This window comes from Gekko japonicus, unplaced genomic scaffold (assembly GCF_001447785.1).
Source record: "Gekko japonicus isolate JY-2015 unplaced genomic scaffold, Gekko_japonicus_V1.1 scaffold537, whole genome shotgun sequence".
Taxonomy (NCBI): domain Eukaryota; kingdom Metazoa; phylum Chordata; class Lepidosauria; order Squamata; family Gekkonidae; genus Gekko; species Gekko japonicus.
This window is the reverse complement of record NW_015162495.1, coordinates 857,151-869,913: the sequence shown is the minus strand read 5'-3', so window position 1 is coordinate 869,913 and position 12,763 is coordinate 857,151. Positions and strand designations below refer to the sequence as shown.

General features: G+C 41.5%; 1 protein-coding gene across 1 annotated transcript in view; it reads left to right on the top strand.

Annotated features, from left to right (window-relative positions):
* The first annotated feature begins 951 nt into the window (after window positions 1–951).
* The window catches only part of LOC107105997 (zinc finger transcription factor Trps1-like), a 36,888-nt gene continuing 25,076 nt past the window's right edge, over window positions 952–12,763 (top strand). The window contains exons 1-2 of the mRNA XM_015406071.1: window positions 952–1,135; window positions 3,969–4,897. Of these exons, the coding sequence (XP_015261557.1) occupies window positions 1,099–1,135; window positions 3,969–4,897 (966 nt within the window). The 5' untranslated portion in view covers window positions 952–1,098. The remainder of the gene's footprint in view (window positions 1,136–3,968; window positions 4,898–12,763) is intronic.

The following is a 12,763-nucleotide window of genomic DNA, read 5'->3' as shown; positions in this document are numbered from 1 at the left end:
CAAAGTTCTATAGAGATGCCTCTCCAGTCTCTGCCTCACATGTCCCACAGGTGATTCTATGTCTCCACTTCTGGAATTGATGGACAGACCAAAGGAGCTAGCCACGCTTTGTCCCTCTTTTATCCATTTACTAGATTGTATCAGTCTGGGAGTCAGGTCTGCATTCTGACAAAGTTGTCTGAGAGTCTTAAATACATACCTAATGACCTGGGAAGCAAGGCTGTCCTTACTACATACCTATGCTTTACATGCGATAGAGTGGGGGGAGGTATGGCTAGGAAAAAGCTCTCTGGAGAGGGACTGGCTGACATTGGGTGGGGGTTTGGATGATGCCCTAGTGCTTGGGGGTGAGGGAAGGTGATGAAGGGAGCAGGCTGTAACTGTAGCAAGGAGAGGAGGGTTCTGGTTTGAGAGGCTTAAAGTAATCAAGTAGGAATGGGGTGGGATATGGGAGGTTGTACTGGGAACTAGCAGAGCACCATATCTGGTGGAGCACTGAGGAGAATCCCATTGGTCTAAGATGTACATTATCCAGGGTGGGAGGGACCTGAGAAGAAAAAAGAGGAGAGGAAGGGATTGAGTTTTGTGGTTGACTTCTAGAGTGGTGGTCATGGGGTACCAGTTTTTGACATAGCTAAGGGGCAAGGAAGGGCTTTGCTGTTCCCTTGTTGTGGGGAGTGGGGCAGGGTTGCTTGTACCCAAAGTTCGATAAATGCCACATTAATGGGATCAGAGGCTGTGTGAATGTGTGTCTTGACTGAGCGAGTGCGCAAACCAACACAATAGTTAACTCTGTGATTTTCCTAATCAAAATAGTTAGCTGCAGCCACCAGTTTTGCTGGAATACATACAGTGTTGAATAGAAAGTAGGCATAATCATGTTTTTAAGTAAACTGAAAAATAAATGAATGCATAATTTAGGAAGGAAACTTTTTTTTTCTTTTGCAGATTTGCAGATCAGCTCTCAAAATGTCTTCTGTGTCTTCCGTGTACCTTCCAAGCCACTTGCATTAGCCCTCCTGCTAGTTGACTAATAGAATTAATAACTTTAAAAGCAAAAAAAAATACAAAAAACTAACAAAAGCATTCTAGAGCCACATGCCTTATGAAGTCAATGCTGGGTATGATTTTACAAGTATGTAATCTATTTTTTTTTCAAGTGGAAATGTTAACTGGAAAACTTTTTGGCACGCCATAAAGCATTGTGCAATCTGTTATTTGTCTTAGAGATAACAATTGGAGAATGCCTATATTCTCACTGTGTCTAACATGACTTGCCAGTAGATAGTTTCCTCCATTTAGAAGTACTCCAAATGGGCTTTTATTTAGATAATATGTCTTCTTGAAAAATGATATTGATGCTGTACAAATACAGCAGAAAAGCATATCTGTCTTACGGGTCCGCTGCTATAGATACCATCCAATGAAATAGAGTATTTTTAGAAAAAGGCAAGCTGAGGGTGTGCGGGAGGGTTGGGGGGAGAAGCAGAAGAAAGGATGAGACTCCTAATGCTTTGCAAATGCTTCTTCCCATGTGAAATTGTTGACATTTCCCTTTTTCCATTAGTGTTTCTCAAATATAAAACGAGGAAGGGGGGGGGAAACGTTCTACCTTCTGTCCCACCCACCCCGCAACCAACCATCTGTTCCACAGCTGAACATGCAGACATTCTAATGCATGTGGGGATCTGTGGGTTGGGGCACTAATCCAACACTGGCGTTAGAAGAGAGACATCATTTGAATGAAGGAATAGCTCTTCCCAAATTGGGTTGGGATCATGGTAGGGATGCAGTCATCCCCACGAATCCAATCAGTGATGGTTTTCTGCCAAGGAATATGCAACCCCTCCAGTAAGGTTTTGTGGAGAAGAGAGATGGTTTCTTCTGAGAATCCTATCCCTCCTTGGGACTCCCCCCCCCCCCATCTTGAGAGTTTAGAAAGCACTATAAATTGCAAAATGAAAACCACTGGTAAGTGAAATTAGTTCTTTTGGACTTGATACATGATGATGGGTTGGTCCAGGCCATGAAAATCTGGAGCCTCGTGCAATTGATGATTGTCTAATGAAGTTTAGATTGGGAAGGATGTTAGTAGTAGCTGTCTCAGGATATCCATTTTAGATATAGCCTGCTTTTACAAAATGACATCCTAAGAACATAAGACGTCATAAGAACATAAGACGTCATAAGAACATAAGACGCCTTCTTAGTACTGTCCTCTCCTATTTATTTTCATAATCAAAAGAATAATTCCTAGATCTATGAGTTCAAAGGAGGAAGTTTATTTTTGTTTTCTTGGTCTGTATGTGTAGAGGGAATGCTCAAGAGGCTGTAGTAGAAAGTGAGAGTTCGCAGTACTCTGGGGCATACTGGCCTATATTCAACCATACATTAAGAACATGAGATCATAAGAGAAGCCACTGTTGGATCAGGCCAGTGGCCTGATTAGGCCAGTCCAACACTCTGTCACACAGTGGCCAAAAATACCAGGTGCCACCAGGTGGCACCTGATATTCCATAAAGTGTACTTATATTTATTTATTCCATAAAGTGTACTTATATTTTTTAAAGAAGGGGTGACAATTTCATCTGATTCCTCCCTCCCTCTTTACTTCCTAGGCTGACATTCAGGGGGAGAAAAATGTTGGGTGTGAGTGAGGAATTGGTGGAAATAACTACCCCCTCTTAAGAAAACGCGAGTGCCTTTAAGTCTTCAGAACTTAGTGGCTGGATACTGCACGGCAACCCTTTGGAATCCTTACTAGTATGGCTGGATCCACACATCGTTAGATATTGTGCTGCTGTTGTACTCCCACAGCTGCTCACCTCCAGATTGTCTTGTCCACACAGGAGGCAAAGGATTATAACACGATGATAGCACAATGTCCAGTGATGTTTGGATTTATTTTCTATTTTGCCATGTTCCTTGGTGTGTTCTTTCTTCCAATGACACCATTTACTGCATTTCAAAAAAAAAATTCAATATGGCATTGCTGGTAGATCGCAAAAAAAGAAAAGAAAAGAAATGCAGCAGGTCCTCTTGGAAGCCTGTGTAACAGAACCACCAACTAAAGGACGCTAAACCAACACAGTGAATAACAGACATAATATGTGACTTTGTTATTGACTGTAAGGGCGGGGCTGTGGCTCAATGGTAGAGCATCTGTTTGGCATGCATAAGGCCCCAGGTTCAGTCCATGGCATCTCCAGTTAAAAGGATCAGGTAGGAGGTGATGTGAAAGACCTCTGACTGAGACCCTGGAGAGCTGTTGCCAGTCTGAGTAGATAATACTGACCTTGATGGACCGATGGCCTGATTCAATATAAGGCAGTTTCACATGTTCATTTTGGTTTGTATATGTGGATCAATGTTATTATATACTGAACATTTTTTCGTAATGGTAGGTTTGTTCAGTACAATTAGATTTGTTATTCACCGTATTGGTTTAGGGTCCTTTTGTTGGTGGTTTTGTTACATGGATAGTCAAGGTTGCATTCTCAGTGATGACAGACTGTTTATTTTGAACTGCAAGAACACTAGATTCCCTGATGCTTTAAACCTATATTGTGAGAGGGAGGGACGATCTTTTCACAAACCATGTTGCTAAATTTAGATACATTTTTTTGGTAAACAAGTAATGAAATCAACAGCTTTTTATTCATTTTAATGTGTCTCCTCTGCAGCTTGATCTTATCCATGTTCACCTAGAAGTAAGTCTTACTAACTTCAGTGGGTTTTAGTGGGTTTTACTCTCAAGGAGGTGTGTCTGGAACTACAGACAGGGTTTTACAGTATCTCATGCAGGTTTTGCGTTCAGCAAAAGTCACTGCTCTTTTTTTTAAATTATTTAAGTGTTGGGTTTTATGGGGAGGGTGGCATAATATTAGATTTGAGCACTTATTTTTAAATCATCTTATTAAGCTCATCGGTCTCTTTTTGTGGTGTGTGTCTGTGTTTGCATTTTCAGATATGGTCCGGAAAAAGAACCCCCCTCTGAGAAACGTTGGTAGTGAAGGTGAATCCCAGACCCTCAAGTCGCCAGGGATTGGAAGTGACGATACTGAAAGGAAGCAAGAATTTTCTGCCGGTCAGATGCAAGAAAACGCTGAGCAGGGCGAGGCTGCGGAGCCAAGTGACAAGGAGGGGTTTTGCACGCACGTCCCAGAGTCATCTCCTAGCTCTAAAAAAGACTTGAAAAACGCAGCACCGGGTGAGAAGGCTGGCTTCAATTACGAAAGCCACAGTAAGGGAGGAAATGTTCCATCCTTCCCTCATGATGAGGTGACAGACAGAAACACGCTGGCCTTCTCATCTCCAGCTGTTAGGGGGACCTCAGAGTCCTTGAAGTCTCCCGTCAGATCAGACGCAGATGACACCCAGGATGTGGCCTGCGCCCCGTCGAGAGATCCGTCGGAGAAAAGTGAAGAGCATCGCACATCGCCGAAAGCTACAGTTGAAACTGCGCATGCGCAGAGTGGTCCAGCCGAGTGCTCAGGCTCAAGCCCGACCTCGGTGGCCTCAAAGAACCCACAAGTGCCTTCTGACGGGGAGTTAAGGCCAAGCAAATCCAAAGCAGATTTGTTGGCAAACGAGAACCCAGATACGGCGCCTCTGTCTCCAGAACTTCAGGACTTCAAATGCAACATCTGTGGCTACGGTTACTATGGGAATGACCCCACAGATCTCATCAAACACTTCCGCAAGTACCACCTAGGGCTGCACAACCGCACCAGGCAGGATGCGGAGCTTGACACTAAAATTCTGGCTCTCCACAACATGGTGCAGTTCAGCCACTCCAAAGACTTCCAAAAAGTCAACTGTTCTGTTCTGTCAGGGGTCCTTCAGGACTTTAATTCCCAAAGGCCTGTCTTGCTCAATGGGACTTATGATGTGCAGGTTTGTACCTTGAACTTCCATACCTCCCCTGTATGTTTTTACTGTCGTGTTCTTAAAGCTTGGGTAGTTAAAGGATCTCCATAGATTGCTGCAGCCACGAAAGTGCTAAGAGCCCTTCTGCTTGCCTTAGTTACTCTTTTGCAAGCTGCGAAGCTATGGTTATGCAGAGGCAAAGTCAGGTTTACAAATAAGTAAGCACCCAAGAATGAGCGGTGGTCAGCTCCAGCTTCACACATGCTGTCAAGGATTTGATTTCCACGCTTAATTGTTTATTTTTATTTATTTATTGAAGACATTTATATGCCACCTTTCTACCCAAATAGGGTCCCCAAGGCGGCAAACATCAAAAACAGCATTTAAAATAAGGTTTATATAAAATATTTAAAGCATTCATTGAAATGATATAGATCTACAAACACAACACAACCAGGAAGGAGGGCCAGTAAGAGTGACTGGGTTCAAATCCTCATTCTCCCATTAAGCTCTCTGGTACTCTTGGGCCAGTCACCCTGTCAGCCTACCCTACCTTGCAGGGTTGTTATGAGGATAAAATGAGGTAAGGAGATAGCCATATATATAATCAACAACTCCCTTCAGGAAGAGTGCAATAAAAATGTTCCTGACAGGCGCATTCTTGGCGCCAGACTGAATGCAAAACTTTTATCAAATATGAACACTGCTATCTTTAAGAGTAATTTCAGAGAATAGCTTTGTCGGCCGGGGTATAAGCATTCAAGAGTCAAAGGCTACTATCTGATGAAGGGATTTTTGACTCTTGAAAAGCTTACACCCTGAAAATCTTGTTGGTCTCAAGGTGCTACTGGAGTTGATTCTATCCTTAAGAGTAGCTTCCTTCCTAAAATAAAAAGTCCATGAATTATGGCAGTACTTACTGGTCCAGAGTACCACCTCCTGGAGGGGGGACCCTCTCCCAAGTCCCAAGGGTGGGGGGAATTGGTGAAAATCAGTGCAAATTTATATACGAATACCAGCAACTCTTTAAAACAAACAAACAAACAGCAAAACTGCTCCAACACATTAATTAAGGAACCCAATACAGCTCGAATTTGTGTTGACAGTGTCTCGGTGAAATCAGTGGAATTAGTGAGTCATGGCTAATTCCCCCCCCCCTTTGCATTAACATTAGGACTTTGACTTTATAGCTAATTAAGATGGATCAGGGCCCATATCTTTCAAGTATACAACTAAAAACTAAAAACTAAACTTGGATGTAAACTGTAACACTGCTTCCCCCGCAATGATGGTGGGGAGACCTGAGGTGCTTAAATGGTAAGCAGCGTGGAGCCCCCGTGGCGAGATTCCCTTTTTAGCTATTCTAGCTTATAAACAACTGCTTGCTGTATTGTGTTTCAAAAATGCAGATGCAGATATGGTTAATCACATCTTTAAAACACACACACACACACACGCACATGAGAAATAACCCCTTTGAAATGGGAAAAAAAGGATCTGGATACTAAATAGACATCCTGATCTTTGATGGTTTTTTGCTTTTCCTATTGATTTTTGATGGGGCAGGGAACATTATGTCTTCAGGACAAGCAGTGTAAGTGATCTGCTGCCAGGGCTATAAGACTTACATTTCCGGATAACAAAAAGCCACCCGAGTGTTATGAAAGTAATATTCCATAATAAATCCTAGCACACATCATCAAAATAACAGTATGCCTATAGATGTGGGCCTGGGCTTTCTCTTAGGCACGGTGTCTGGTTTTTCACAGCTTTGCTCCTGCTTTCTGAATGTTGGGGCACTTTATGGAAGAGAGTTAGGTGGGTTTGGAATGTATAAAGTTGTATAGATTTGCTGAATTTCTCAGCTGGATTTCCCAGCAGAATTCCTATCACTTTGCAACACTCACCCTTTCTTGACTCTCTGCATGTCCCATGCAGGTTGGTGGTTTGTGTAACAAACACAAAAGGTGAAGCGTTTCCCAGCTTGGAGATGTAGGGATGGGCTGTGACCCGGCTGATGCGCGTCTGCTGTGCATGGCTGTTAAAGGTGCGGAGGAACACCCTGTGAACAAGGTGGCAGTCCTGATGCTATTAATTGCTCAGCGCTGGCTCCGGTCTCGAGCATTTTTCCATTATAGAATACCTAGAGGAAATAAACCAGTTTCACCCATTTCAGCTATAAAATCCTCCTCCCAATCCCTAGATTTTATTTGCGGAGAAGTCATTAATCATTTATTTTACATAAAGGCTTCAATCTTTGAACTACAAGGATAATTTTATGTCCTGTGTCAGGCGGTCAGAGCTGTTGCATTGTGATTGGAATGCAAACCTGTGAGTTAGGTGAGGGGTTAGGGAAGTAAGTGGATAGTTTCTGATTTGAAATGATAGGGTGCAGTTTCTGCACCTGGCATTCCCTTGTGTACTTGGCTGCATGGTAGGCACTTAAGGGCTCATATGGACAGTTGTATTGGGACAGAGATCTGTAGTCAACCCATTTTTGTTGATGGGTTAATTCTGTAATTTGTTATTACTGTAATAATAGGCATAGGGTCACCAGGCCACCCGTTATGGCAGGAGGCATCCTGATCATCGTCTCTGTTGCCTTCTGCCATTATGAGCGGTGGCAGGACTTTTTTTTTTTTTTTAAAGCACTGCTGGCTTCTGCAGCAGTACAGCACTTCTGGGTACAACCTGGAAGTGACAATGGGTAGATCTAGGAATCACCATAAACTCTATGGTTAGAGAAGAAGAGGAAGAAGCAAAAGAATTGGTTTTATACCCCATTTTTCTCTACCTTAAGGAGTCTCAGAGTGGCTTACAATCACCTTCCCTTTCTTTTCCCGCAACAGGCACCTTGTGAGGTAGGTGGGGCTGAGAGAGTTCTGAGAAAACTGTGAGTGGCCCGAGGTCACCTACCAGGCTTCATGTGGAGGAGAGGGGAGTCAAACCCAGTTCTCCAGATTATAGTCTGCTGATCTTAACCACCACACCACTACCCATTGTCACTACTGGGTTTTAACTGGAAGTGACACCGTGACTTCAGCGAGGTCACTGACATCACGTACCTTCCCCGTGCCCCTTCCCCCCAACCCTCCCATAATCCTAACCATGCACATTGCAGTTATTTCTTTTTAAACTTAAAACAACGAAATAAAACCCTCTGCCTAGCTAGGGGTGGAATAGGGCCATAGTACATCAAAATTCCTCTTATCAGGCATCTAAGAAATCTGGTTGACTGTGGGACAAGAGAATTAAGACCTCTTATAGAAGATACTTAAAATCAGGAAGTAGAGGGAGGAACAAATGGGTGGTTTTCACAGTTAAGGGATTAAAGGGAAAAAAAGGGGGGGGGGGGGAGGCCCAAGTATTCATACGCAGAGCAGTACTTGTGGATTTTTTCATAAATGGTCTGAAGACAGGTGAAACAGCAAGGTAGTAAAGATGTCAAGTGAAAGCAAATTATTTAGGAGAACAGAAGATCCCAAGAAAACATTTCCAAACTGTTGAATGCTTTTCTTTCCTGAAACCTTAAACCTTACCTCTCAGTGATCTGGGGATTATCTCCTAGCTATTTACATCATGGATGAAACATTACCAGGCCATTCTGAGCCTCCATATCACAAGGGAAAGGTCAACCAGCAGAGCTCTGGTGTTACTTTTTAACCCCCGAACGGTAAACAACAAACATCAGCACGGACATCACTTTCACTGTCGAAGGTTCGGCTATATGCACAGCAGCTGTAATTTCAGCCTCTGAGTTCAAAGAACCTATATGAACCACAAATGTTCAAGTTAAACTCCTGATACTCACCACATACTCATTAAGGGGGAGCAGAGGAGGAATAACAGAAGTCAGGTGGGAAGGGTGAAGAGCTGAAAAGCAGAATGGATTAATAAATATCTTCTATTTAGTAGATCATCATGGCAGAGACAAAACTTAATTACCATTTTTACAAGGCAATTCAACAGAGTTGTCAGTTTGGGTTTCAGTGTTATGAGAGCTTTCAGTTTGTTTGAAAGAGAGCACTTTCTTCCACAGTCCAGGTACATGTTATCTGCTCTGCCATGAAAATCATAAGTTTTTGGGTTTTTTTAAGCCCCCAGAGGGGATTTTTTATTTATTTTTTATAATACTACATAAACTACCAAGAAAAATTTGGGGATGGGGGGACTACAATTAAGGGAGAAAGAAAAGATAACCCACACTAAGCTAAAAACCCAAGTTTAGGAGATCATTCCCTGTTAAAATACTGTTAGTAAAAGAAAAGGCTGTTAATAAACAATATACTTTGTGAGATCCTATCTTTCTAAGCTTATATGTTAGATTGTTACTTGTTATGAGAAGATTATCAGTTTAATGGGGAGCATAATTTTGTCTGGTGAGTAAAGTTGTGGTAATGGTCTTTCTTTATTTCTTTTAACATTTCCAGTGAAAGATCTAAGAGGAGTACTTGAGTATTGACCTGATAAAAATGCCAGGGTTTTTCCACAGTTGTTGAAACCAACTGGCTATTGCAGTTCCATAGGCAAGGCCTGGTTCTCTCTTTTTTACTCTGATTGCAGTGCCTCACACATCTGGAATATTTCAGTGCTTGACAACAGGTCAATGAGGCATTCTGTGAACCCATTCACAAGAACAGGGTCCTTGAGGATTTCTCGTGACTTGCTGGCAGGAAATCACTTTGTGGTGCAAAACTGTTGGTGTCTCTGTAAGTAATGTGATATAAATGATAAGGAAAAGAAACACACTTTAAAAAAAATTGGGAGTATAATTTATGTGGTCTGTAGAATAGAAAACAACCATTTCTAATCAGAATGACAGTTCCAGCAAATATTGCCATTTAATGGTTTGGTTAACTTACCAATGAAGATGGTGGTAGAGTTTTGATGAAAAAGAACAAGATCATTAACCTTTGGGTGTTCATAGTAGTGTGAACATCATGGGAGAAATATAAACAATGGAAAATCTCCTGATTTTTTCAAAGAATCCTTTGAGTAACTGATCCAGGCTGTTGAGTAGATCTCCTTTCCGACTATAATGGCCAATATACCGGAATTTGAGTTTTTTCAACATTTTCTTACATTTTCCAAACAATGATTCTTGGTTATTTATAGGAGAGTTGATGCTTGATTAGATTGGGCTGGATACTTTTCCTAGGCGGTATTTTCCGAAATAAACCAGATGTGTGCAGTATCTCAGATTGAACAAATAGAACTAGAAATAAAACAGATCAATGAAGACTGTATTCGTTTAATAAGCCTTGGCAACAAAACACTATAAGGAAGACAAAAAGTGGTAGGAAACAGTACACAGATAATCTAGTTAAGATCAGCCCTTTCTCCAAGCAGAACTATATTCTAAAACAGACCAGACGCTCCTATACGGAGCTGGTGATTCTTTGAAAGAAACAGTTGGCTCCAGAAGCCTTTTCTTCTTCTTCCTTGTAAAGAACGCCATCTTTCCCTGCCGACTTTGGGGAAAAGAGCATTAAATATTCAGTTGTGCCAAATGTTAGACTTCATCACTTGTGCATACACCAGATGTTGATGCTGAACATGTCAGAGGATAAATAACTGATTAATATTGTCTTGCTTTTCAGTAAATACTGAGCAGATTTCACAAACATGATGCAAAAGGATCACTGAAATTCCCTGTAGTGCCGACACGTTCGTCTGATGACCATGCCTATTTCAGTAGTTCCTCCCCAACCATTTTATCTAAAAGATATGACAGTGGGATAATGTTGAATGCACAATGGGTTAGATCCAGCCAGCTATTTCATTTTATCTCACTTAATTCTCCTCTTTACTACAGCCCCTGCTGTGCTGGGCTTTTGTACATGCAGACCCTATGATCTCCAGCATAACCTTTTTCTTTTTATCATTAAAGGGAGCTCCACCTTCCTTTTCCACTAGCAGAAAAACTGGACTGGATCCATCCTCATGATTATTACTTTATTGGGAATGGATTTTCAGTCAGTAATTCTCAGTTTCGGAAGAATGCAATCTTGTTCATTTCTTAAAATCTTATTTTATGTCTTAGATTTTTATCCCGTCCTTACTTCAAAGTTCCAAGGAAGGCGTTGGGCCCCTTCTCTTTTTGATCCTTACAACAACCCTGTGAACTAGGGGTAGGTTGAAAGATAGTGATTGGCCCACAATCATTTGATGAGATTTGTTGCGAAGTAGGGATTTGAAACTGTCGGTGAAGTCCTGTGCAGAGTTACTGTGGTCTAAATTTATTGAAACAAATGACTTCAGACTGGAATAAATCTGCACAGGATTACACCGTGAGTTTCCCCAAATGGTATTGCACACCATATTGCACGAATCTGGTTTATTATAGTTCTGTTGTGAGTTTGTCTAACTTGCAAACTGTCTCGAAAGCCTTCAACAAAAATAGTTGTGAGATATATATATATATATATAAAAAAATTGGATATTTGTATTGTTTGCCAATGGTAGTACTTAAGCACTAGTGTAGTTAATACATAGAATTTTCTGTAGTGCATTTCGAGTGTTGAAACACCTTCTCATATGTCATCTCAGTAATCCTAAAAACAGCTATATCAGGATTACTCAAGTAGCAGGTGGAGGACTGATTTTGAAAGAGAGAATCTTGTCCAATAGTGCCTAATGAGGTTGTGGCAAGTATGAGTTTCAAACCAGGGACTCTTCTTCCTTATAGTTAATACATGTAGCTACTGCACTGCACAATATCCCATAATACTACTTGTACGTATTAATAGTAATTGTGTGCTGCCAAGTCACAACCAACTCATGGTGACCCCAGGATCATGGGCATTTCAAGGCAAGAGATGAGCACAGCCACAATGGTTTGCTATTGCCTTCCTCTCCATAGCAGCTCCAATCTACCTTGGTGGTCTCCCATCCATGCTCAACCCTCCTTAGCTCCTTAGAGTTGGTCACGCTCCAGGCTGAGGTCTTGGTTAAGAATTTGCTTTCCATGTTTAGGGAATCTGTGTAAGATCACAGTATTGTCCAAGCAGCATTTGGGTCCCGTATTAGAATTTCTTAACACAGAGTCCCAGAGGTAACCAAATTATCGTTACGTTTGTTAAACATGAATCTCATTTGCAGCTTCTTTTTTTAAAATCTTTTTGGAACTCATCAGCTTTGTGATTTGTTTCCCTGTCATAGTCTGCAGAGTCAGTCATACAGAGTTTGGCAGCTTCAGAGCAGTAATTTTACAGATTCAACTTACACAGAACGGCCAACATCAATCCCCCTCCTCTACTCCTCTTCTTCGTTTCAAAGCTTAACATTGACGAAAAATGCTTAACGTTGTTTAGAATGGATCTTTTTTTTTTTTTGCCCTGTCACATAGAGGGTTTTTATAGCGCTGGACCTTGAGGGTGTATAGCGCTTGATATGTATGCAAGAACTTGTTTACATGGAATAACTGTAGGATTGGGGTGTGTGTTTCAAAGTTTAACCGACTGACTCTGAAAAGATATTGAGAATAGGATATGCATGAATCAGATTGGAGAAACTGAGAACATTGCAAGATTCAGTCTTATGAATGCCACAATCTCCTTTGCCTTTATCAGTGGTTTTATCCATACAGATTTCTCCTTTAGAGTGTAAGCAAACATACAGGACACTGCCTTATACTGAGTCAAACTTCTGATATGTTGAGATCAGTATTGTCAACAGAGACTGGCAACAACAGTTCAGGATCCCAGGAAATGATGCTCCACTTCACCTACTAACTGATTAACAGGAGATGCCATGGGTTTCTGCATACTGAGCAGATGCTGTACCATTGAGCCATAGTCCCTCCACTAATAATTTCCCTTATGCGGTGGTAGTTAATTTAAAATAGCTGATACCCTGATTCATAGCCACTTTTGGTACTTAGAGTACCAAATG